This window comes from Gymnoscopelus braueri (assembly GCF_963280865.1).
Source record: "Gymnoscopelus braueri genome assembly, chromosome: 19".
Lineage (NCBI taxonomy): Eukaryota > Metazoa > Chordata > Actinopteri > Myctophiformes > Myctophidae > Gymnoscopelus > Gymnoscopelus braueri.
Genome location: NC_137621.1, coordinates 35016185 through 35043451, shown reverse-complemented (window position 1 = coordinate 35043451; position 27267 = coordinate 35016185). Strand labels below are relative to the sequence as shown.

General features: G+C 44.5%; 1 protein-coding gene across 2 annotated transcripts in view; it reads left to right on the top strand.

Moving 5' to 3' along the window:
- Positions 1-27267, top strand: part of eif2ak3 (eukaryotic translation initiation factor 2-alpha kinase 3) — a 51298-nt gene that overhangs the window by 8064 nt on the left and 15967 nt on the right. For both annotated transcript variants that reach the window (XM_080413855.1, XM_080413854.1), the window contains exons 2-7: positions 9513-9642; positions 19877-20071; positions 20691-20821; positions 20936-21233; positions 21856-22021; positions 22594-22722. In XM_080413855.1, coding sequence (XP_080269981.1) covers positions 9513-9642; positions 19877-20071; positions 20691-20821; positions 20936-21233; positions 21856-22021; positions 22594-22722 — 1049 coding nt within the window. The remainder of the gene's footprint in view (positions 1-9512; positions 9643-19876; positions 20072-20690; positions 20822-20935; positions 21234-21855; positions 22022-22593; positions 22723-27267) is intronic.

Here is a 27267-nt window from a genome sequence, read left to right as displayed (position 1 = left end):
TGGTACTTGTTAGGACCCACCCTATAGCACTGCAGTATGGGAGGAGCAGAGGGGAAAGGTAGGATATTAGCGATGGGAGTAAGACGGAGGGAAGCAGAGAGAGAGAGAGATAGTGGGGAGAGAGGGATGAAAACAGAGGGAGTAAACCGGCGGTTAGTAGGACCACACTTCACTGTTGTCCTGTGGATAGCTCCTCACTGCTTAGCAACAACGAATCGGATCGCTAGATCAGAGTGGCCGCCAGGCCAATCAGTTGCCAGGAGCGTGGCGCCATAGAGTTTGGATTCAACCACGTGCAAGGCGCTTTGGGTTGGGGAGAGGGCGAGCATGAGTTTGTTGTGCAAGAGGAAGGGAGGGATGAGCGCAGGCTTTCTGTTGTTGGTATCTGGAAGTTTTTCTGAAACCACACCCAGTGGTCTGCAGCAAGCATCCAGATGGTTCTTTGCCTCTGTCAGTGTCTGTTGGCTTTTTGAAGATTTTATAAAACGGACCACATGTCGAAAGTCTGTTGATTAATTCCAGTTAAGCCTCGCTTCAGCCTAATTACAGGCATTTGACTAGTTTTTATTTACTAATGTTGTTGTGGGCAGTTACATGAAGCCCACCAGAGCTGACAGACCACTGATGTTCCTGTGTAGCTCTCTCCCATTTGTAATCTGATTACATCTATCTTCCTGTTGTTTGTAGGAGTTTTGCCTGTGTGAAATCTTAAATGACCCTACTTCTGAGACTAATTGTCTTAAATCGATAATGATTTTTACACAACACAGATAAATGCAAGGCAAATATATTTCCATCAATGGCCAACTTATGTTTGAGTGTGCAATAATGCTGTGGACTGAGACTTGTCTGCAAGAGCTTTAAGTCTTACATGGTCTTTAATTAAATTATCTGACTTAAGATCAAGCCTTTAAAATATGTCAGTAGAAGAGGACACCTCTATATAAGTGGACACCGTCACACCTCAGTATCCTAAATATACAGTGTTGTTTATATGAATCACATTCCTTAAAAGCATAGCCCAGTCAAAAAGACCTAGTATACTGCTACTATAGTTATCCTAATTGGCTGGAAAGAACTCTTAAAAAGTTGTACTTTCAACTTCCTAAAAACCTGCTATAGTGAGTAAATTGGCGGTTTCACTGCTTAAGGTTTGATCAATATCAGATTAGAATCCACAGGACGTGTCGTGCAACGCACTCTCATTCTCTCTGCTGCCAGTGCAGCCCATCTAGCAGGGTGCGGCCGGCTCTGCGCCACATCCATAACTTTCCCCCACGTGCTCCCCATGCTCTCGTATTTTTCTGCTGCTGCATCCCGGTGGCTGCGTGGCGGGCTGACTGTCAGCCGCGCGGCTGCAGCAGCGCTCCACACTCCGGCATGTATCCGCGGCTGTTGCATGGTTACAGCCAGACCCCTCTGCCATTGGCCCACATTCTGTACACCTCCCAACCCATTGGCCGAGCAAGTAGGAGAAAAACGGTGCTGTGATTGGAGGGACCGGGCTTCAGGCAGGCTGCTGCGATTGGTCTGACTCAACTGGTTCCCCGCTCCTTGGAGACTCTGGCCCTGTGTAAACATCCTGGTATGTTTCTTTCAATGGAGCGTGTTTACCAGCCTGTGTGTGCGCATACTGAGCTCCCAGGCTCTCCGAGGAGCGGTGTGCCTGGGCTGAAAGCAGAGGGGTAATTGCCTCCTCGCACTGGCAGACGCCTTGTGATTGAAGAAGCACTCGGCGCTATTATGACACTTTTGACAGCGTCACAGGGTTCAGGGTGCTAACAAGGCTTTATTCTGTAGCTTCGTTCTGTTTACTCTGCCTCTCGCTCGAACATCTGTTTCATCCACACTGCTGCCCCTGAGCCTATGACGCTCGGCAACAGCCCATGGGCTGCGTGTTACACTGTCCCTTTGGTGACGAGCAGGGAGGCGATGGCTCCAGGCCATCACAGACATGGAAAATAAATTGCCTCCAGATCTAAACGAGATGTTGTTGTTGTTTTTTGTTTGTATGTTGGATTATTTTCTTCAGCTATCTCCTCATCTTCTGTAGTACTTCTATTATATCAATATTCCTCCCTTCCCCCTTCCTAACACAATTTATTTCTCTTTATTGCCTTCATGTTACCTAAGTTGTAGAGTTAAATCCCCCCCCCACCCCGTCTACCCCATCCTTTATCTAGAGTACAAAGGCTCAACCAAGGGGCTTTGATCTTCCTTGAAATTAAACCCTCCTTCTCTCTCTGTCTCATTTTTTCACCCTGTGTGAAGTTGAACTCGTAGCGCTCTCAATGACTTCTCCCAGCACTTTTTACATTCACAGCATGACTTGAGGGATGAGGGAGGGGGTGGAGTGGAGTGGAGGGAGGCGGGACCAGCAGAATCAACGCAGCACCAAGACGACACCCTCTCAGAATACCTACTGCTTAGCAACAACCAATCAGCCTAATATTTTTGGCTGGGCATCGCAGCCAATCCTGAGCGTCAAACGCAGGCTTTAGCGCACTGTATTTTTATTGGTGGTTAAGGAAGAAAAACAATGTTTTTTTTCCTTTTTTTTCTCGTCTCTCTAGTTTAGTGGTTTAATAGTGGGAAGACTGATAATGCTTGGAGCAGATTTAAGAGATTATCTTTGCTTTGAAGGGCCTGTAAGACACATGGCTCATTAATGTTAAAGCAATCTCATTTGCATTTTTATGCTAACTCCTCGGCTCAAAGCGGAGATGAGAGTGAGTCCACAGTAGTACCCTTAGCTAAAATATTTCGTTTTAGAGAGTTGCAGTGTCACGTGGTCTATATACTTAAAACATAAAACAATTCAATTATAATTATCATCAGAAGCACAACCACTTAGGCCACCTAATGGCCAAATATGGAGTAAATGGGATTTGCCTGGACAACCCAGCATAAGAATTGTCACACAGGATTACCCACAAAATGCATGGACATTGAGGACTTACAAGGATGCAGTAAGACATTTCCCAGTAGACTGAATAGTTAATATACAGCAGTAACACTGTTGTGACACTGTGACAATGTCTAAATACTGTCTCAGAGGTTGTCTCACATTGACAGTAAGGTCTGTGGGGATACGGTCCACACTGGAGTAACAAACATGATGGGTGTCACTGATTGTCACACCTTGAACACATAATATAATAAATATGCAACTGAGGTAGAGCTGACGCACCTCAAATTGAGAGGAAAATATATTGTGGAGTAAAATGCACTCTCATTGTAAAGGTACCCCGCAAAGATTAATGTCCATGTCTATTGATCTAGTGATTTATTTTTTCTCTCTGACTGTTCTTTCATTGCATGCCCAAAACAGGTCTCAAAATCACACTTTTATCGCATAGCCAAAAGCAATCAAAGTCACTTCTGCCTATGTAAGTAAAAAATAGTCTTTTTACTTATTGTTTGCATTTGTTATATGTGTTGAACGTGTGACTTCTGGACCTGTTTCAGCATCCAATTACAGTGAATGTAGAGAGAAAAAAAAGTCCATTCCCTATTCCTCAGTCTTGGAGCACAGCAGCATGTCATGGCCAGAGAGCTATACGACCTGAGGTTCGACCGCAGATCAGCATCACTTTAAACATCACATGAGCTGCATCCACCATTTTATTGACATCACCCCTGAAGGGACTGAAGTGTATTTAACAGGTGAAATCAATAAGGCACCTCAGTGTTCACCTGGATTAACCTGCTCTCTCTAGTGTGTGAATGCCTGTGGACGGCATTGTTTTTTTGTTTTGTTTTTCTTCCATGCCTTAGGACAGTTAAAATAGTTTAGGTGAATCATCACTATTATCTCCTGTAGCCATGAAAGAGATAAAAGGAAAAACATGGTCCCAAAGCAGGATTGGTGATAATACAGCGGCCTGCTGTAGAACAGATGGTGAAAGTAACTATGAGCAGGAAGGGGGATATGTGAGGGGACATGGGTACTCTCTCTCTCTCTTTAAATGGTTATTACTGCTATAAAATGAAGCCCATTTGCACGTAAAAACCTCAATCAAACTTTTTACGAGACCCACAAATATGTTTGGTGATGTCTGTGCAGTTCAGCCGTTCTGCGCTGTACATCTCTCTGATATCAAACACGTTTCTCACACACTCGCACACACGTAACCCATGAAACTCATTGAATGTATTGATTGGCATATTGCTAAATATGTAAGCAAGGGCACAGCATCCGGGATTCCTCACCCACTGATTTCTGAATCATAAAAGTCATAAAATAGGTCAAAAAACAACTCTCAGGTAATGCACCCACCCATTGTTTTTACCGACTGTAGACACACTGGAGATGTCAAATATTGGGTGCGTCAATGGTTGTTGACGCGTCTTGCAGAGCATAGCTCTATTTTTGTGCATCGACACATGGCACATACCACCAAAATATGATTGTACACAGTATATGGCACCCAGGCATTGCTGAGTTCAGACGTGTATTATTGCAGTGCAGTGTGTATGTTTGTTTGTGTTTTCACTTGTTTGACCATTCTACATTCCAGGTTTGTCTGTGTAACTACTAGTAACTACCATAGTCCCATCTTCCTTTGCACATATTAAATTAGTTGGTGATGTTAGTGCTTTAAATGATACAACATATAGTTGAGGAGAATGACATACAAGATTACCCCATTGGCCCATTCTATATGACATTAAGTTCAAGAGCTCAGCCTTGCCTGTCGGATTACAGGTGGAACGGAGAGAAAAGTAATAGTTGTACACCAAAGTGAACAGTATAAAACGATGTGTGTGTGCGTGTGTATTATCGTGTCAGTGGTACCTCCCTCGTTCCATTTGGGTCGGTGCGGTTCAAGAGAATAATTTTGGTGCAGTTATGGTGAACAAGTGGCCTCACATGACACTTCATTGCTGCTTTGCTTTCTATCTGTTGGGACATCTAGAGCCGTCATTGTACTATTCAGGACCAGAATTTTGGCACGGGTTGCACATAATTGGTTCCTGCAAATTTAGCACTTATAGTGCAGAAGATTTCAATGTTAATAATATAATAATCAGCCAGCTTTTAATTCAGGAGGAACCTCTGTTTCGGATCGTCTTCCGTGCGCTCACTCTGCCCGTCCCCAGAGCCATTCGGGTCTAGCTCTCATTACAAGGCTACAAGCATGAGCCCCTCTGCCCCTCCGCTTGCTCTGCTCATTTATACTCCGTCATACGACAGTGTCACGCGGCGAAAACAGCAGATTTGGGATCTTGTGACACGTTGTGAGCTTGTAGGTTGGCTTCTTTTGCCAGACAACACCGACGGTGAAGTATAAATCAGCTTAAAATGTAAATGTAAAAAAAAAAGCAAAACAACACTGGACCAATAAAATACTGGAGCAAATGTCTTTCCCTCTTCTCCAACTCTCTCTGTAGTATGTTTTCCACCTTCTCTACTGCATTTGTCTGCCTGGTTCTTGTAGTTCCTCTCATCTCTGTTTCTGTGAAGTGTAAATTCTCCTTTTCTATATTATCATTATTATGATGAACTTTTCATCTTTGTCCCTCGTGTATTCTGACTTTACAAGGAATAGGTTATAGTACTCGGTCTCTCTCTCTCTCTCTCTCTCTCTCTCTCTCACTCTCACCTTTTCTCACACTCTCTTACACACCGCTGTGCTTAAAAAGTCCTGTTTTACTTAAGACTGGTTGAGTCCACAAGACTCCACATACACAGTGAGCAACTCATCACTTTATTGACTTATTTTTATCAAAGCTATTAAGGCAAAAAACATTAAGTGGTGTAGACGGAGTACACGAATAGAGCATGGAGACAAGACACAAGAGGGAGCCACCATTAGAAAGACTAAAGGCCAGTAGAACTAGTGTAGAACTCATTTTAGTGGATTGGAGCCATACACATGATCAGTGTTTCAATTTAAATGTATGTGATATTTATCAGTGTATATTATCTTTGTTAGGTCTCTATTTGCTAGTTTGTATTCTAACTGAAATGTGTGAATAATCAAAACAAATGGAAGTCACATTTTTGTCAAAGTTAACTTCATCTGAATACATTTAACCCCCACAGCAGTGTTCATATGAGAATTTCTCTTTAACCCATTAAGACCGGGAAAGCATCTGTGTCATTTTGAGATTTCTTTGGCTATTCAAAAATAGCAGATATACAAGTTCATAGGACGGCACAGAGTGCTGTGCTACGAGCTTGTAGATCTGCTATTTTTGAAAAAACTTGAAAATGTGTGCAAATCTTTGAATATATATATTTTTAAAGTGAACATTTGTAAAATATTTTGTTCCAGGGACCCCCAGAAGCAAAGATTTGAGTTACAAATGTTCGCTTTAAAAAATATATATGCAAATTTTCACGATCTTCCAAAAAATAGCAGATCTACAAGCTCGTTGCGCGGCAGCTTGTAGATCTGCTATTTTTGAATAGCCAAAGTATAAAATAATGGCTATAGCTCAATTCTAAAATGACACAGATGCGTTCCCGGATTGAATGGGTTAACACCGCCTATCTTCTCCTTTTGTGTAGCAACACCCGTCACAGAGTAGTACATCAAACTGGCGTGAGAGGAGAGACCCCCAGCCCCACCCTTCACCCTCACTTATTCTAATGCCGCATTGCTCGTCAACAGCAATAATGCCCAGGTCCTGGACACAGACGACGTCCTGGCTATTGATTTGTGTGCGCCCAGGGGCAGGCTAACGTTGACAACGACAGGTGGAGGGGCGCCAGATCATCCATCATCATCATGCCTTCACACAATGACAGCACTTTGGCTCTGCTGAACACAAAAGAGCATTTTCTTTAACTCTTATTCAGCGCGTCCGAACAAATAAAATAACATATAAATAATTTATCGACACAGGTCGATACGACACGATACGATCTGCGTGTACAGCAGATTAGAATCTTGTACGCCTTGATCATCACCATTTGATGATGGCAGTAGTACATTGTAACATCCTAAGAAGTGTTCATTTAGTTCTGTAGATTTGTACACTCTCAAGAGATAATTTAACAATCAGGATTTTTTACTGTGTAATGAATGCAATGGTTAGAGCAACAATAGATCAGCTCATTATCATCGTCGTCTTCATCATCATCATCATGCGAGTCCAAGTCAAAGCAAGGATTTATTTTTGATCCATGGTGTAGCTGTGGCTCTGTAGTACTTTAGTAATGCTGATTCCCCTTGTGATGCCACTTTTTGATCCTTGGATGTCAGCTTTTCCTGTCATTGTAAAAGCAGAATTCGCCAAGGGTTGGATTGTTCACCAACTACAAGGGAAAGTGAGCAGGGTTTACACCATTGTGACACACGTTAGTTTTACCTTACTGATAATGTGTTGTTGATATAGTTATCCCGCTCAGTACAAGAGGAACCGCGGGTTCAGACTTTTAATGCGCATGTGCTTGGCTGAGGAGCTACTGGGTTGATGCTGTCATCTGTGGGCTTATGACTTCCATCTAGAACCAACAATATCAGGGCGGCGAAGACTCTCGGCTGGCCTCACGTAGTCGGCTGACCGCCCGGTGTGGATAGCTAGCCATTCGCGATTGGGCCTCAGGAGATTGCAGAATGATGGCGGCCCCCCTACAGATGCGCACTTTATGTTTGTGAATAACTTGGCACCAAATGGCACGTACAGTAAATGGCCTGAAGGGAATCCAACCACCAACCCATTGACTACTAGGTACTGTAGACATGGATTTAAGTATCTACTGCCCTTTCTTAGGGGTGGTTTAACAGTATTGGGCTCTCACAGTACAGGGCTCAAACCAGCTGCCCTCCAACTTCTGCCTTGCTCAGTAGTTCCTGGGTTGTTGTATTGAGGACCATCAGTACTCAATGAAGCAGGCTTTTTCCCTTCTTAAAATTTTAAAAAATATATATATATATTTTTTAAATTTTATTATTATTTATATATAGATTTCTATTTTATTTTAATGTTTTCCCCCAACTGAGATACATACAGTGAAAAGGCCCTAGGTGAGATTCAAACCCAGGCCACTGACTATGTGTTGTTCTCTTATTATGTGTGGGTTTTCTTATTACCAACCGCACCATTGAAGGGCACTAGGCAAGCTTCTTAACCAACCAGCAAACCTGTCATCCATCTACCGTCCAGTGTGGGGTTTGTCATTGAACAGGTGTGCTGCCTGCTGCAGGCAGGCGAAGGTCGTCCTGCATGATAAACTAAGGAGGACAAGGGAGGGGTCGGTAACATCTGTGCTAACACCTCACAGTAACAAAATGCTTCTCCCTCAGGATGAGGACAGAGAAAAAGGAATCCCTTCTAGCCCTCTACTTAGCTCTGGTCCTCTATTTATTGTCCTATTTCTTATCTTTGCACCTCTGTCTAGTGTCTTACATGACCATTTTAGGATTACAGGGATAGTATCTTTGCACTGTGGCGACCTGTAGTCTTAATCTCTTGTAGTTGTGTTTTTCCTGCTCTAGGATTGAACCATATTTCACTCTGGTGCTTTGGAGAGTTATCAGCTAACCTAAATGCTGAAGGTCTAAATAAAGAATGTGTCTGAAGCAGTGGAGGTTAAACCATAGCCAACGTCTAGGGGAGATAGTAGGTGGAGGTGGTATAACAAAGCAATAGTCACTGTTTCTACATCTATGATTACACAGCTGAAAATGGGTCATCATAATATTGCTGGTATGTCCAGAGACTCCAGACATAACTAGAGACCTATGTGTTAATTAGATTCATTTAAATTGATACATCTTTTCTCAGGTTGAAAAAGTGAATGAATGAATGAATAAATAAATAGATAATTATTAAAAAACAACAACAGCAACAATAACAATTATAATTGTGTGTGTGTGTTTCAAAAAGGGTTTTCACTTTCAAGGTCTGAATTAATTTCAGTTCTTTTCAAAGCAATTCAAGCCAATCAAGAGCAATTCAGTTCAATCTCTACCGTTCTGTATGAGGTATTTAGGTCGCAAGAAAGGATTGGCAATGAAAACGCATAGCCTACCATTAAAGCACCAAGCCATATATCATACAGACAAATGACCTTGATATGGCCTTGTATTTTTCTTTTTTTTATGTCAGAAAACCTGATAATAGGGAGTATGCTAATGTATTCCTTCCATAGGTCCCTGGTGATGAGCAGAAATATACTGTACCTGGATGGGCGTGGCATATACTATATCGTTGCTGTCGGGCAGAAACCTTGTATCGCCATATTTCAACTTTTTATGCTTTTTTCGTAAATTAATGCCTACTTCACCAATCACCATACAAGAGTCTCACCCAAAATGTGTGAAAATGGCAGATCTACAAGCTCACATCACGTTGTGAGCTTGTAGATCTGCTATTTTCAATATTTTAATTTATTTTAAAATAATAATAAAAAAAATTATGGTTTTTGTTTTGGACATACAAGGTTTCCCACCCTAGAGCAACGATAAACTGCTGTGGTTGGCACCATGTTTCTGTTGAGTTTTTTTCCGAACTCTGCATTATAAACTGTAAAGTGTTTCTATGTTGTGTGTCCACAGGCCCCTGGTGATCATCAGCACACTGGATGGCCGTATCGCTGCCCTGGACCCCCACAACCAGGGCAGGAAACAGTGGGACCTGGATGTGGGCTCAGGGTGCCTCGTGTCCTCCAGCCTCAGCAAGCCTGAGGTAGGATTATGTACTCTGTGTGTGTGTGTGTGTGTGTGTGTGTGTGTGTGTGTGTGTGTGTGTGTGTGTGTGTGTAGACCGTCGCCACACACATCTCGCAAACACTGCATTGCGATTTGTGCTCCTTGGTTCACAAACTACACACCAAGTAACTTAATATCAATAGCTAAAGATTGGACACAGGGAGGTCACACTGTTATTAAGAGTATGTTCTTAATGTATTTTGTCTCTTGTGTATGTGTATCTGCATCCTCATCGATCAAAATGATTCAATATACTTGGACAGCATTGGACAGGTGCTAATACTAACCAACCGAGAGCATTTCATCAGAGCTGAAAATAGCCAGTCTATGATTGGTTATTTTCGTCAAACGTTCGCCCCTAAAATAGGGATGCCGTGGTTCAAGAATTGCTCACACCGCTGGTGTGCTTCCTCTGATGACCTCCTTGGCTGTGAGTGCTCAGCTACAGCCAATACTTACAGTAGTGTAACGTCTCTGTTGGGTGGAAACCTCATACAGTATGTCCAAAACTGTGTTACTTTTCAGGATTCTCATAAAAAAACAACAAAGGTAGCAAATCTACAAGCGCAAAAGCGCCGCGTTTCGAGTTTTTCGAGATCTGCTACTTTTTGATGCTTTCGTGTGACGCTGTAGTAGGCTTATGGTCAAGTAGGGTGTTAATTTACCAAAAAACACAAAAAAGTTAGAATATGGAGATAGGAGGTTTCTGCCCGACAGCAACGATACAAACCACCCATGATGAGTGGAAATCGCTGCGCTCCAAAAAAAACAATAATGCAAGACTTCAACTTATTTTGCTACATCAGCCTGATTTAGCAAAATAAAGATATGCGGATCAGAGCTGTAGTCTTTCATTTGCATTCGTATCATTTGGAGTGCCGCAGTTTCCACTCATCCGGTGTTTTTTTTTTATGCTAAATAACAAAAGTCAGTTTCCCGCTTTGTACATCAAAGTGGTCCCTGCCTGCATCTGTTTGCAAACAAACGCTGTCCCTCCTGGCATCTCCATATTCATATATGCAATGCAATAAATTAACTCGTTGCACTATGAATGGACAGCCTAGTACTGCGATTGGACATGCATGTTTTGGACCCAATTGCGCGTATGCGTTGCCACGCACACATGCACGCGTGCATGCAACCCCCAAGAAAACACTCGAAAATCTTGCATTCAACAGCAGCCGTCAGCCCCCACATAGGCCTACATCTTAGTGGAGCTTCTTTCGCCTCAAGGATAAATCTTTTTTTTGTTGTTGTTGTCTCTTGTAGTTCTTACACACGTACACAGCAAGACTCCTAGTTTGTACATACAGTATACTGTATATTTACTCACACACAGGCTTATCACCCACACAGATAACAACACAGACATGTTTTGAGGCGAGAGTAGCCCGCCCGGAGCGAGACTCTCACTGGAAGCTAAAGTACACACACAGTGGTTAGAGTTTCACTTTGATATGGACTGGCTCTGTGTAGTGTTTGCCTCAGGGAGGAAGCCCCAAGTCTGTGATGATAAAAAGGGACCGGGTGGATACTGGCCTCTAGATCAGTCTGAAGTTGCTCGTCGTGTCTGTGGTGGTGGTGGAGGTTTCTGTTTCAAGCGTTTCAGTGTAGTTGAACAATTAATAGTGTATAATCGTATACACCACACTTGGTTTCCATGATTAGCAATTATGAAATTTTGCTGACACTGAAAATCATGTAGAATGCAATGCACTTTGTAGTTGAGAGCAGCCAGTGTGTTAATATTACGAGCCACAAGTATGATGAAAAAAAATCTGTTTGTTCTCCAAATCGTTGCGATTAATCATTGTGATTGATATTATGGTTCAGAAAACGGCAAGCTCTGTGGTGTTTGCTTCCAGTTTAATATGAGGCAGCTGCTAATTATGGGTTGTTGTGGATTGTCAGAGTGTGGTAGAGCTGTTGCATAATTGATAAAGCACAATCATATAGCCTGATTTCAGCCTCTGTAATTTATTATTGGAAAATATGGTGAGAAAAATGCAATTTCAGTTAATTTCATTTGCAAGGTCAACAGGTTTCGGCTGTGTTGTAAAATAATTGTTTCATAACCACAGCATGCAATAAATTATAATTTTGCTATCTAAAAATTGTGATTAATAATCGTAATCACAGGGTCTAGAAATATCATTGGTGGTAATTTTAGACAATTATGCAACAGCATTCAGTATAACTGTAATACATTGGGAATAGGGTAGCAGGCATGTTTTTTTTTCTCCCTTCTTTTTATTCAAGATGAACAAGTAGTAACCACATATTGACTTGAAAAATAGGCACATTAAATACAAAAGACATGGGAATTCACATTTTATGTAAAGCCAATTTAGTTTAGCAAAATAGAAGCCTACATAGAAATTGTAATAATTTCTGAAATACCGGGGCTGGACGGCTGGCGTAGTGGTCCAGGCACCTAGGCTCAATGTAGCCAGTCCCGGGCCCGACGGCCTTTGCTGCATGTCACTCCCCATCTCTCTCCCCATTTCCTGTCAGCCTACTGTCCTATCAATAAAGGCATAAAAGCCCAAAAATAAATCTTTAAAAAAGAAATAATCATAATTTCTGAAATACCCATAATATTATAATTTATCATGCCCGTTGGGAATGCATGCGCCTCCGGTTCCACAATGCCTGTTGCACCTGTTGTCAGAGTGCCCAGGGTAGGTAACTGAGCACTGAGCACAAATGCTCTTTTTCAGCAACAGACACACAAATAAAAACCTTGGAACTGCCCAGTACAACCTCTTATACTTTTGGACACTGAGCAGCTCCACTGGAGCAGTTGGGGGGTTCAGTGCCTTGCTCTTAAGAGGTGTTGAGGGAGTGGTGAGTGGTGGTCATTCACTTCCCCACCCAGACTAAAACATCATCACTTATATACCCATGTATCACCAAACTTTATTGCCATATTTTTACAAGGAGAGAATATCAACGCATACACAAACACTGACATTTGCTATACTTATGAAGACATTCCAGTGTCTTGCATTGATGCCATAACCTCCTAGTCTTCCGTTCTACCTGTCTTTAATTGCATTCCCCCGGTGTCCCAGGTTTAAATGAGTCCCTAATTAAATTGTTAGAATTAAAAAGCAGCAGCTCTCTAAGTCCCCAGGACCACAGTTGAGAACCACTTAACTGCCGTAACCAGTAAATGACTACTCTTATATTCATCTCTCTGAGGACATGTTTTGGTTCTAAAAATAATTAACATGCACGCACGCACACACACACACACACACACACACGTCACACACACACACACACACACCGTCCTTTATAGGCTACCCATCTGCCGGTGAAGTGACAAAGTAATGACACTAGACTGCTGACTAGGTAGTTGGTGGGGATGCTGCCATGCAGACTTGTGAGTGTGTGTTTGTTTGTGTGCACGTGCATGCGTGCACGTCTTGCACCAATGCCGCTTCTTGTGTGTGTGTGTGTGTGTGTGTGTGTGTGTGTGCGTCTGTGCGAGACATGTTTTCACTTGTTGGATGTAATATTGCTGATGGAGCGTAAGGGGCTGAGATGCCTGTCAGTCATGAGGCCAGTGATCTGCTCTGCAGTGTGTGTGCTAATATGAATGCATGTATAAAACATTGTGTTTGGTTTTGTATTCTTATAGCAACGTGCTTGTGTTTAAGTGTGTGTGTGTGCGTGTGCATGCTTATATGCATATGCTGTATGTATACACACACAGCTGAAAACCATGGAATTTCTCCAGAAACCGTAACACTTCTGACACCATAGTGAGTGTAGGATGTACACAGTTGCAGACTGTACACACAGAAAAGTACAGGATAAGAAGAAATGTGTGTGTGTGTGTGTGTGTGTGTGTGTGTGTGTGTGTGTGTGTGTGTGTGTGTGTGTGTGTGTGTGTGTGTGTGTGTGTGTGTGTGTGTGTGTGTGTGTGTGTGTGTGTGTGTGTGTGTGTGTGTGTGTGTGTGTGTGTGTGTGTGTGTGTGTGTGTCAGTGTTTGTATGTGCCAGCCATGTCCTCTCAGCCCCCTGTAACCTGGGATGCCTGGCTGCTGTGAGTGAGACGAGGCCCTCCTATTGGCTCTCAGCACCCAACACCCGGAGCGCTTAGCAACTAGACTGTTTTGATTGGCGCTCGCCGGGTCCCTCTGCCACCAGTCTGCTCAGTGATTAGAGAGGGGGGGCTGCCGACACACCATTGGCTGGCCTTACGGAGGGAAACCAGCCTCTCACCTATTGGAGCGCGTGTGTGTGCATGCACGTGTGTGTGTGTGTGTGTGTGTGTGTGGAGAGAGACTGAATGAGGAGAGGTGCAAAAGGGGGGGGGGGGTGTAACAGGCCAAACAGGAGCGCGAGAGTGACAGAGGGACAGAGAGAAGAGGAGAGATACAAGAAGAGAAGAAGTAAGAGAGAAGTGGGGAGGAAAGTGAGACAGACAGGAAGATGGACATCTAAACAGAGACTAACCAAAAGGAGAGAGAGACAGAGAGATGCATATAGAGAGAGACAGGGTGAGAGAGAGTGTGGAAAGTTAGTCAGTCAGAGAGAGAGACAGACAGACAGACAGACAGACAGACAGACAGACATAGAGAGAGACAGACAGACGGACATAGAGAGAGAGACAGACAGACAGACAGACAGACAGACAGATACAGTCAGACAGACTGAGAGAGAGACAATTGGACAGACAGACAATACAGACACATAGAGAGAGACAAGACAGAAACAAGACAGACAGACAGACAGAGGGACTGTTAGACAGACAGACCGAGAGAGACTTTAGACAGACAGACAGGCAGGCAGGCAGGCAGGCAGGCAGGCAGACAGACAGACAGACAGACAGACAGACAGACAGACAGGGAGACAGGCAGGGAGACAGGCAGTCAGAGAGAAAGACAGTAAATTGGCAACAGAGCAGCAAACGGCATTGTCTGCAAAACTGACAGAAGCTGTCACTTCAGAAAGCCATGAGTCGTTAGAGGAGAGGATGAGGAGGATGAAGAGGATGGGGGGAGGAGGCATGGTGGTGCCAATGTGGAATGAGTCATGCTGGGGGGGGGTATGGTGATTAGGGTGGTGAGGTAATGCTTTAGTCCAAGAATGATGTCATCCCATCATGACAGAGTCTCCCCCCCCACCCCCAGCACACACACGCACATAAACATAAACATGCATGCGTGCACATACACTGACCTGTATGAAGAGATGCCAACACACATACACACACACACACACACACACACACACACAGACACACACACAAATGCACACCTATCTACTTCTGCTGGCATGCAGTGTGAATGAACAAATACAGGGGGTGTTGATTGATGTCTTTGGGATGACTTCAGGTCGATGTCATTTCAGTGACTATTAATATCACAAGTAATAACTCTTCTGGCCGACACGGCTGAAGAAATTAAAATATACCTGCATGACTGTATTAATGACGGTGTAAGTCAAGTACTTTTTTCGGCTGTTCTGCTTTCGTTTTTATCATATAGTATTATTTTTTTGGGCGGTGAAACCGCCCCTATAAGTGAGATTTGGAAAAATGTACATTTTCCTGCGCTGTGATCTGGGCCCAGGAAATTAGTAGAATTATCCTGCGCTGTGATTGGCCAATCACAGCCTATTCAGGACTGTGATTGGCCAGTGTCACATGACACATGTGCATAGCCCTATATAAGCAACCATAACTTGAAAAAAACCAAATTTTGTTTTTTTCAAGTTATGGTTTTGTCCATCATAAAGAGTGTTTCAATAAATGTATTTATCCTTTGTACATGATTGATCGACTCCATTCAGTATTGTATTTATTTATTTATCAAAATGTCTCCCCAATTTCTTATTTGTCATATAGATAGATAGTCTTCCATGTCACTGCCAGTGCCAACCCCTACTGTTGATCTGGGAACGTTTGCTTTATATGAGTACCTTTATTACAATTTGTCATTATAATCAATAGTAATATTGTCACAGTGTGTGAGCTGTGTAATTTCCCAGACTTTAAGCTGTGTGAGCGTGTTTGACAACACAGCCATAACCTGCATTTGTCAGTGCAGTTCTGAGTTGGGGAAAGTAATGAAAAATATCCCCTCCAACTGCTCTGGATACTTGGAAATCACTGTTGCAGGTCCCCAGCAGCGGAGTATACATTTTCTTGATATTGATGTTGCTAATTATCTTCTAAAAGAAGGCTAGACTACATTGAATTCAATGCTATCTGCTGACGGCTTGTCCTAGTCAATGGCTGCATTGGACGATCACATTTTGGGGCGGGGCTTAGCGAAAGGGTCTATTGTGTTTGTTGGAGTTCCCGGCCAAGCTGGATGCACAGAGGAGGTATCGAACCCCAGTCTCCACAGTCCTGGGCAGGATTGATCATATATTTTCAAAAGAAAAGTAGGCATCCCACTCATCTTCCTGCCACTGTTCTGTCCATCATCATCTTTGACTTTCTGCTTCTTTCTCACTGTCCCTATGTCTCTATTTGTCTGCCCCCCCCTTCCGCATCGCATCTCACCCTCAGGTGTGCACTGTGCAGCATTAGCCTTGTGATAACAGTGGCATGTTTGCAGCTGGTGAGAGGTGATGCTGTTTGACGGAATCACTGGAGCGTCTTAATAACCCTGGGGTTCACTGGGGAAAAAAGGGGATGCCTCCCCACCCTATGTACCCCCTCTCAGCTGACAAGACCCCCAACCCCCTTCCAAGTCCTCACACTAGTGGATGCTGACAGCTCCTCCGGGTGGAGGGCAATGACGAGATTAATATAGCTCATTAAGCATCAAAGGCTTGTGTGGAGCAAACTGAATCCTCTGAGAATGTGCCCATGACTTATGTATTTCTTTTGTTGTGTGTAACAACAGTAAGACAACGTTTTTGCAGATGCTTTAGGTACTGTATTAGCTGCTGGCAAGAAATAATTAAGTATGAAGACATCAAATGCTGCTACTTTGTTAGTGCCTAACCAGGCTGGTTAAGAATGTAATTTGACAATTACACAGTGAAATAAGTGTGAAAAATGTTATCGAATTGGACCATTTGTACCATTTGTGTCTGAGAGTTAAATTTACACAAATGATTTGACTGTGTACAGAGTATCTTTTCCGTACACACCGTTTATTCTAACCAGCAAACAAAACAACATGACACAACATCCCAAAATGTACAGTAATCTCTGTGATACTGCTCCCTTTTATTTTCTTTACAAAACATTCTCTCTATAGTCCTTGTTAGCAGCTGGTACAGGAATTGAAGAGGTGACCTTTCGCTCAAAAGACCACTTATGGTAACTTTAGCCTACCACTGTTACAGCTTCCAAATTGCTGGCACATTTGTCTGGGATAGATTCACAACAGCTACTACACCACATTTGGTCAAAGATTCATCTACCCATTTTTTTTAGTTATGCTTGTTCTGGTGACCTACGGGTATGGAGGAGCTGTGCGGCACTGAGACACCGTACTTTGGTTACCTTTCATGGTTTCACTTGTTCCAATATGTCCACGATTGCAGCGCATGCTGATATGAACGGATAGCATGGCTCATGATGGTGTTGAGAAACACCAAGAATGCTGAACCGTTAACAGTCGTTTGCCGATGCACGGAGCCTCCATACCTGCTCTTTCAGAACCTTCTAGTGCCGGAGTCTCCAAAAGTGCCATACAGCCCTGCCATACGGAGGCTACCGAATTAAGCATGAATCAGCCTTTAGCCCACCAACCCCATCTCTTAGCTAGCGCACACATCCACATTCAGACATCCTCTGTGGTCCTCACACATAACTACAAACTGAACCTATTAAAGACGCCAGTCCAAATAATGTCCAAGTAAATCCTCACGCATGCTCACGCAAAACACAAAAGCCGTCTCACCGAGACATTTCTGCACTGAGATGTTTCGTTTAGACCTCATTAGCTCAGTTTCAATAACACGCTTGGTTAATAATTCACATGAACTTGGTTCAGTGCAACCCGGGAGGCGGGAGTCCTTTTTAAAAAGAGCTGATATGAAGGTAATGAAAGTAATAGAGTCAGGAATATGAAGAGGGAAGGGGAACTGGGGTAGTTCTGCCCGCAGGACACAGACAGGGGTGGTCTTTTTTTACCTGGCTGCCAGACAGCTGGTTGAACTTCCACTGAGAACGCTGTCTAGCCTCAATCTTTATATTGGTCAATACAGGTGTGTGTGTGTGTGTGTGTGTGTGTGTGTGTGTGTGTGTGTGTGTGTGTGTGTGTGTGTGTGTGTGTGTGTGTGTGTGTGTGTGTGTGTGTGTGTGTGTGTGTGTGTGTGTGTGTGTGTGTGTGTGTGTGTGTGTGTGTGTGTGTGTGTGTGTGTGTGTGTGTGTGTGTACCCCTGCATATGGCACGTATCATTCATGTGCATATGTGTCACACAAAGTGAAACGGAGAGAACAGAGAAAGTGTGTTTGTGTTGGAACAGTGGTCCAGATCACAGACAGGGATTAAGGCATCGGGAGAAGGGTGAGTCATCCAGGCCTCTGACAACCCCCACCCCCCCAATCCAAGTAAACCTCTTAGCTCTCCACGTGCCAGACTGCATGAGGTGATGTGGTGGTCAGGTCTTTAAACCCTCCTCTGTCTGCTTACACAATGTATCTATCTCTTACTCGTTTTGTTCTACTGTACACATTTTTTTCCAGGTATTCTGTCTTTTTCTGCTCTGCTCTCCTCTCCTCTCTCCTCTCCTCTCCTCTCCTCTCCTCTCCTCATACTTGAGGAGATGACATCACCTCTGCACCCCCTGGCCCCCCCTGTAAATCATTTTGTCAGAAGGTCATCCTTCCTGGCTGCTAGAGTCAATGCAGGAAGCCAACTGTGGTATTATGCCACCAGCCACAGTCATGGACCCCATTAACCATTTTACCTGCTGATACATTTAGTAACAAAAAAAGGAGAAGTAATGAGTTGTTAATTGTCTGAGGGACTAGTCAATGTTACAGTCAGAATTTACTAGCAGGGTGCTGGCTCAACACAAAGGTGGCCTAGTGCTTCCAGAAGGCTTTCGGTCTTGTAACCTGAAGGACATACTGTAGGTTTGAATACCACAACAGTTAATGTGTCTGTCCGTATCAATGCATCCTTCAGTTACACAGCCGACTCTTATGTGCTTTGTTAGCGCTGCATGTGGCTGCCCCTGGTACTCACCTCTACCTCTGGTGAGTCTACTCTGCCTGGGGGGGATTTGTGAACAAATAAGTTCCTAATTGCACGCAGTGTGATACTGTGTTTGCAGTGCTCTGGAGAAAAGAGTCTCTCACCCCCTGTCGGTCTAAAAGTAATGGAGGTTAATCAGGATTAGGGAAAGCGCTGGCTCGGGTTTTTAGAATGATGTCATCCTTGCTAGCCCCCTGCAGTGAGCACTCTCACATGCAAGGCATGCACACACACACACACACACACACACACACACACACACACACACACACACACACACACACACACACACACACACACACACACACACACACACACACACACACACACACACACTCAAACAAATGCGGATAGTACTGTACACAGATGCTCGCCACACACAAATCCTCACACAACAAACACAAACATGATGTGCGCTCACACAGAAAAACACACACAATGCCACAACACATACACAAAATCATGACAAAACATGCACCCCCCCCACAGAGACAGAGACACACACACACACACACACACACACACACACACACACACACACACACACACACACACACACACACACACACACACACACACACACACACACACACACATTATACAGTATGCTGGATGTGCTCATCAACATTAGGTTAATTGCTTAAGTAGGGTAATGTGTGAGTGGATTGGGTTCAGTATGTGTGGACACTGGACAGACACAGTGTGGGCAGATTTTGTACTGTTTTCAATAAACAATAAACAGTGTGGGCGAGTTGTTTATTTATATATTTGTTTACTGTTGTCTGAATTGAAAAATACTTTAAAATTAATTTATTATTCATGTATTCCTAAAACGTAATAAGAAAAAGATGATCAACAGTAAAATAACGTGAATTTCCACTCATACATGTGTATATACAGTATACAGATCTCGAGTCACATTTCATATCACTTTCCCTCTTGTCTCTCTGAGGGTGATTATTCTTTCTGCTTTAAAAACTTTTTTGTGATTCCAATCACATGCTTTCCTCCATTCCTTCTCTCACCCACGCAGGTGTTTGGCAATAAGATGTTCATCCCGTCGTTGGACGGGGCACTGTTCCAGTGGAACAGAGATAGAGAGAGCATGGAGGCCGTGCCTTTCAGCGTGGAGTCGCTTCTGGAGTCGTCCTACCGCATCGGAGAGGACACTGTCCTGGTTGGGGGCAAGTCCCTCACCACCTATGGCCTGGGGGCCTACAGCGGCAAGGTTGGTGCACGCCATTGTAGCTTAGAATATGAGATACAATGTCAGGTGTTATTAACACGCAAGAGGTTAAACACACCTTTTTAGGACAAAAGGATTCCAGGCACCTGTTGAAATGTTTCGTGATCGTGACTCTGTCACATCCTGTTTGGTACATGCATCGTGTTCATTTTGGAAGACGTCCTGTAGTCATAGTAGTCATTTGAATCACACACCTCGTGACACATCAGAACAGCTCTCTCCTGATTCCTTACATAACTTGCTTCATGACATGAAAATAAAACTTCCCACGTCCTCCAGCCACACCTGTTTGATACATACTGTACTGTGTGTTTTAGCCATCCATGCCGGTTCCATTATAAACAGAACCGCCCACTTGAAACATCTTGAGACACTGGTTTCTAGTTTTCTAATTGTCACAAATCTATGACATGTTACAGTAACCTTTGACCTCTGCCGTATTCCTTTACGGTCCATGTCTCAGATTGCATATACTGTAACACTTACAGTTCTTTCAACTACACACTGAAAACATCAGAGTAACTCTCTGTCTCTTTCTCCCTCTCTCGCTCTCTGTCCTGCGTGTGTGCGTGTGTGTGTGTGTGTGTGTGTGTGTGTTTAGTTACGGTACATCTGTTCGGCGGTAGGCTGTAGTCGCTGGGATGAGGAGGACTTGGAGGCTGAGGATGTTTTACTGCTACAAAGAACCCAGAAGACGTTGCGGGCTGTCAGACCACGCTCAGGAGTGGAGAAGTAAGACCCAGTCTGCACCCTCAATAACTCTTTTATCACCATCACTGTAATAATCAACCTGATGAACCTCCATTATCTCACAATAATTCAGCATAACCTCTGCACTCCTCCCAGGTGGAACTTCAGCGTGGGGAACTTCGAACTGAAGTTTGTCCCAGAGGCGCAGTCGGGGATGAACTTCCTGGAGGGGGAGGTGGCGAGCGGCGACGCGTGGAGGGAGGAGCGCCGTGAGAGTCAGCGTGTCATCACTGAGGAGGCCAAAGACAGACCAGAACAGCCTGAGAACCAGCAGCAGAACCAGCAGAACCAACACAACCTGAACCTGGACCTGGTCATTAAAGTATCTGTTCCTGACTGGAAAGTGATGGCCTTCAGCACTAAGCTTGGAGGACAGCTAGTCTGGGAACACCAGGTTTGTTGTTTACAAAGATCGTATTCAGTTCTTAAGATCTTGAATAAGTACTTATTCAATTATGAGGGTGTGTTTAGACTTGTTTTATGACTGAGAATATTTCTATTTTCATGATCCTTTTTTTCATTATGATATAAAATTCAATTAATGTACAACCTGTCATTCGTTCACTTTATCTACTCAAACATACTCTGTATTGCTTAATCATGCCTTTGATTTCTATTGATAAAAGTATATTGTGTGCATCCAGTTTGCCATACGTTAGCTTTTAGTGGAATTACATCGACGGCAAGGTGATAAGCTCTTTGTTGAAAATGTCTTGCTAAAGAATATGTTCCTACAAAGTCCACACCATAACTTGCCAAATACAACGATGACTAATCTCCTGACTGGTCTGGGATCAGAGTTGAGGGGATTCTTGTCTAAAGCTTTCAGCTAGTTTCTGCTGACAATACCTTCCCTTCCGATGCCGTTTAGACACTTATTTAATTCAGTGTCATGAGTTTGCCAACCGCTGCAGTAAAGTGCTGTGTGATAGATTAACTTCTCTTTGAGGGTCGATAACGTATACTGTATCTTGTGAGGTCATTACACCTTTTGGACTTGTTTTTTTGTGGTGTAGTTTTGCACGCCCATCGCTTCAGCCTGGCTGGTGGGCGGGGGCAAAGTCACTCCCATCAGCCTTTTTGATGACACGGCCTACAGCGGCCAGACTGACCCCGAGGAAGAGGAGGATGAAGATATTATGGAGGAGGCCAGAGGTGCTACACAGTCCAGCGTGTACCTGGGTAAATGTCAAGTGAATTTATAGAGTAACAGCTTTTATGTCACAGTCACAGATTCTGCCAAGCAATTCTGATGAAAGCTGCACTATGTAACTTTGCTCTTCTACCGCGGATTTGAACCCGGTTTCCTGTGCTGACATTATTACCGTTGAGCTAATAGAACCTGACTGCTTGCTCGGGGGATGAATTGAATCTTGACCTTCAGGTCAAAAGTTGTGCCAAATCCTGTGTGAGACATTTGACATAAACTAAATATCTCAATAGAAGGGACCAGGGAGTCTAAATACACCCACCCCAATTGTATTGTAAGTTATATTGTATTAACATACAGATTGGACAAAATTATATTTTATTCATTAAATTAATTCCAGTTGCTTTTAATTCCCATAAAACACAAAATGCCAATTTGCCTTGGTAAGTTGGCTAGTTGTTATTAATCATTAGACTTATTTGTATTTTATTTTCACCTTTTGAATACAATAATTTCACTACCTATATACAATGTTACTACCAGCTGTGTTGTGTGCTTATGACAATAAAACACCTTGAACCCTGAACTTGAACCTTTTTGCCAGGCATGTTCCAGGGTCAGCTCTACCTGCAATCCTCAGTCAGAATCGCTGATGAGAAGTTCCCTTCTAAAGCCATTGGATCGGACAAGGATGGCCACCCACTGCCCATTGTTAAATGGAAACCACTCATCCGTAAGTTCTACCTCAGACACCTGTGCAGATTGCCTTTGTTCTTACAATTCAGTTTGTTGCTAAAAGTGCTGATTGATACAAAAAAACGAGAGTTATGCATATAACTAAGGTTCTACGAATTCCGGATGACCGCCAGAGGCAGTGTTTTCAACACCTGGATATCCATCACGCGCTCGCGTATGGGTCGAATATTAATACCAACAAAGTCACTCGTGACCTGTGTGCACGCACGCCACCTATATAGGGGCGGGGCACACAGCGTTCATCCTCATGAAATCTTTTCGTCGAGAACGAGATTCCGAGTGACAGTCAACTCTGGCGGTCATCCGGAATTCGTAGAACCTTAGTTATATGCATAACTCTCGTTCTACTTCATTCCTACTGACCGCCAGAGGCAGTGTTTTCAACACCTGGATGACTAATACCAACATAGTCACGAGGAATCTGCGCTTACCGAAGTCGGTTTGCAGATAGAATAAACAGACAACACCACAGCCGTCGCCACAGGATGCGAGACGGCCAGGTTGACTATATATAGGAGCGGGCAAAAGCCCATGAAAGATGAAGCTCATTCGGCTGCATCTCCTGGCCTGCTCCAAGCCTGTATCACTGAGGGAGAGGCTCTGGCAACACCCGCGGTCAAGAAAGGCCTTGGGGGAACCTGGAGGCCCCCTGAAGACGTACATTTGCCTGAACGCAGCAATGAAAGTCTCCATTAAGCCAAGGCACAGCTGTGCCCTTCCTCCCAGACAAATACAACCAAACTCCAGCCATCACGGCTATGTCCTGCCACAGAGCCCGGACGGGACACAATAGGCAGGTACTAGAATGCAGTTGCTCCACCTCTGGTTGAGGAGCAAACTAACAAATCAACAGGCTAGCTGACGTGAAATGCAGAAAGCCTCTGAGGACGTAAGGAGGGGTCGGCCATATGGTAAACCCAGACCCATCGGAATCCCACTCTAACAGTCTCTGGCAATGGCCAGGGCATGAAGCCCATCTACTCACTTTTGCAGATGAAGCAGTGAGGACAAAGAGTACTAGCAGATAGTCATCTGAGAGCAGCCCGATGTACCGGCTGGGGACAAAGCTTCCAATACCACAGGCAAGCATCATGAAGGCACCCATGCAACCTGTGGGGGCCACACGCGGAGAGCATCTCAATGGTAGAGAGGCTGAACCCTCTATCTAACATCATCCGCAGATATCTAGGGCAGCATAAGCACAGAGCAACGCTCTAACCTATGCAGTGGCCCTTGTCCCGACTAGAGCACAGTCTACACTCGCTGGCGTGCAACGCCCTGGTGTACGATGCCCAAAAATCCAGTCATTTTCGGACAATAGTTTTGAATTTCAGTGGTCAATGACGCAGCCGAAGGTTAGGAGTGAGGATGCCACATGCACCTCCCTCCCTAACTGTGACAGGAGATCTTGTCTCTGTGGAGAGGCCAAGGCACTTCATTGAGAAGCTGCAGTAGGCCAGAGCATCTTGCCCTAACGGACTGGTCTGTCCCGGAAGGGAGACCTACAGCCAACAACGCGTTATGCCCTCAAGGCTAACGGTACTACCGCTCTGCCATACCTATGCACGTGATCCGAACTGCTATCGGATCCAAGAGGCTTCCAGTGGGAAACAAGTCCGCAGCCTGGACTGTACACCCAACAAGCGCATTGCTATGAAATTTGCAAGATGAGGCAAGGTCCACGAAAGGAGCTTCCAAGCCTCCTGCAGAGACTGACTGGGTCAAGCGCCCCAGAAGGCAGACTGTTGACATATTGTGTTATTGAACACGGCATAAACATCCTGAGGGCCAGGTGCACTGCACGCAAGTCCAGTGCATTAGCGACACTGGCTGGAGACCCTCACCATTCTGTTGCAGTCTTGGGGTTCGAGGCCCAAGCCACAAAATATATATGCCCATTTGTACATGCGTGAAATTTGTCCGCTGTATTTATTTACCCATCCTAGAACTACTAGGACCAGTGAGCAGCCATTCTCCGGCGCTCATGGGGCAATTAGGGGCTCAGACAGGGACACACCACTTCTGGCCTGGCGTCGAACCCGGGACACCCAGAGGCTCTGGCTCATTACCAAAGTAAACAGTGCCAATTCTCTAATCATGCAAGCAAACGCCTAGAATGATAGGCGCTGTATAGGCGCTGTATAGGCGCTGGATAGGCGCTGGATAGGTGCTGGATAGGCGCTGGATAGGCGCTGTGTCTGCGCATCAACACTCGCATGCCGGAGGGCCAGGGCGAGGTAGTCAAGGGAATGTCCAATACGTCACATTCCAGCCGCTGTGGCATGGCTTTAGTTAGCAGATCAGAGACTAACACTGTGGCCATGAGCAACGGTCATCCAGCTCGACAGCTTCATCTAGTGACACCACCAGAGAAGCAATGCTCACAGTTTACAGTTAAGGCGTTTAGCAGGCGCTCTTAATCCGGATCGACTTACAGTAAGGTAATGTAAGTAAAGTAAGCAATGTTGGCATCAACCACTAGCCTTAGGTATAGGCCATATTGGGCTGTACTCCCCATGGCTGACAAGCCCTTGGTAAGAGGTTCTGGAACTGGCCCACATGCCAAATCTCATGATGTACGGCACCGAGGGTGTACAACGACGATAGTTGTTGGACGCATCCATCTAGGCCAAGCCGTTATATGGCCAGCTGGGCTATGTACTCTCAACGCTTTCGTCCAGCGACAAGCAGTAGCGGAGTGGGACACACTTACTATGCTGAAGCTATGTTGCGGTGGTCCGCACGTGGTTCCTCAAAGCGGAAGAATGGGATACATTCTCAACGCTGACCCCTTTTTTTTTTTCCTTCGTCCAGCAATAGCGGAGTGGGACACACTTACTATGCTGAAGCTACGTTAAGGTGGGCCGCACGTGGTTCCCCTCCTTTTTCTTTCCTCTGGCCAGCGACCAGCAGCAGCGGAGCGAGACACACTCCCAATGCCAGCGGTATATTCCAGTGGGCGCACGCCGCAGTGGCGTGGTCCCTCCAAAAGCGGCAGAGCGAGACACACTCTCAACGCTAATACTTTACACCCCTTTCGTCCAGCGACAAGCAGTAGCGGAGCGAGACACACTCCTAATGCTTACGCCATATGGCGGTGGGCCGCCCGCCATGGCTTCTCAAAGCGGCAGAGCGAGATGCACTCTCAACGCTAATCCTTTTCCCTTCTTTCGTCCAGTGACAAGCAGTAGTGGAGCGACCAGCAGCAGCGGAGCGAGACACACTCCCAATGCTAGGGGAGGTAGGCTATATTCCATTGGGGGGGCACGCCGCAGTGGCACTTACCAGTGCAAAATACAGCATGCAGCTGGTATAACATGACTGTCAGTCATTATTTCTTATTTATTTTTTCCTGTCCAGCCTCATCATGATTTGTGTGCATGGGGATCTCATCTTAAACAAGCTCAGTGCTTAATGAGTTTTCCAATTTAGTAGACCTTGTACTGTGAATTTGTACTTCCATGTACTGCTTTCAATTCAGTGGGCAAGAGTTCGTCATCCTGACAATTCCTCTAGCTGAGAAAGCATCCAGAGGGCTCAATGCTAGCATCCCTGTGGGAGGCAAATCCGCCCCAACCAGGCCAACCCAGTCGGCCTTTCTGCCAGCAGTATGCCGCTGCAATTAGCCAAACATTCACAGCCATAGCCTGTGTCAGGCACCATAGTCAGGACATGACCGGCACAAGTAATGGACCTTCCCTTCTGGGACCAGCAATTGTTGCAATAATCCATGGGCAACAGCAACAGAGTGAGACACTCAATACTACTGATGACGTAGCCGTAGCAAAAGCGAGAATCATTCAGGCTACAGTGTCAAGGACACAGTATGATAGTCAAGAAGTGGCAAAGCGAAACACACTTCTATCGTCATATAGAATTCTTTAATAATATTTCACTACCAAGCACATAGTATTATCTGGATAGCAGCAGAGCGACATACCCTCAAACTATGACATCAGTATTCACAGTATACTGCATATGTTGAATAGCAGTAGTGAGTACCAGGTACCCACAGTATTAGTGGGTAACAGCAGCAGAGTGAGATACACTTGTGCTATTGGTAACGTAGCCATAGCAACAGAGCGAGAATCGTTCAAGCTACAGCGTCAAGTACATATGTACTTGTTAATGTATTGTGTCTTGGACACAATTAACACAATTAACATTAATGTTAATTAATGTTGTCTTGGACCCCAGGAAGAATAGCTGCTGGTTTCCCTTTTGCCGCAGCTAATGGGGATCCATTGCCAATAAACAAAGCTTATTGATTATCAGTACCCAGAGTACAATGTTACTAATATGTAACTTCGTCGTAGCAAGGAGCGACAACCACTCAAGCCAGTGTCAAGTCATGTGTCAAGTACCCACAGTATGATAACCAAGTGATGGCAAGGCAAGACACACTTGAACCATACCAGTATTATAATTCCATTTTACTACCAAGCACAAAGCAGTATAACCTGAATAGCAGCAGCGAGTCCCACTCAAGCTATGATACACACTCAAACTGTGAGGTTAAGCA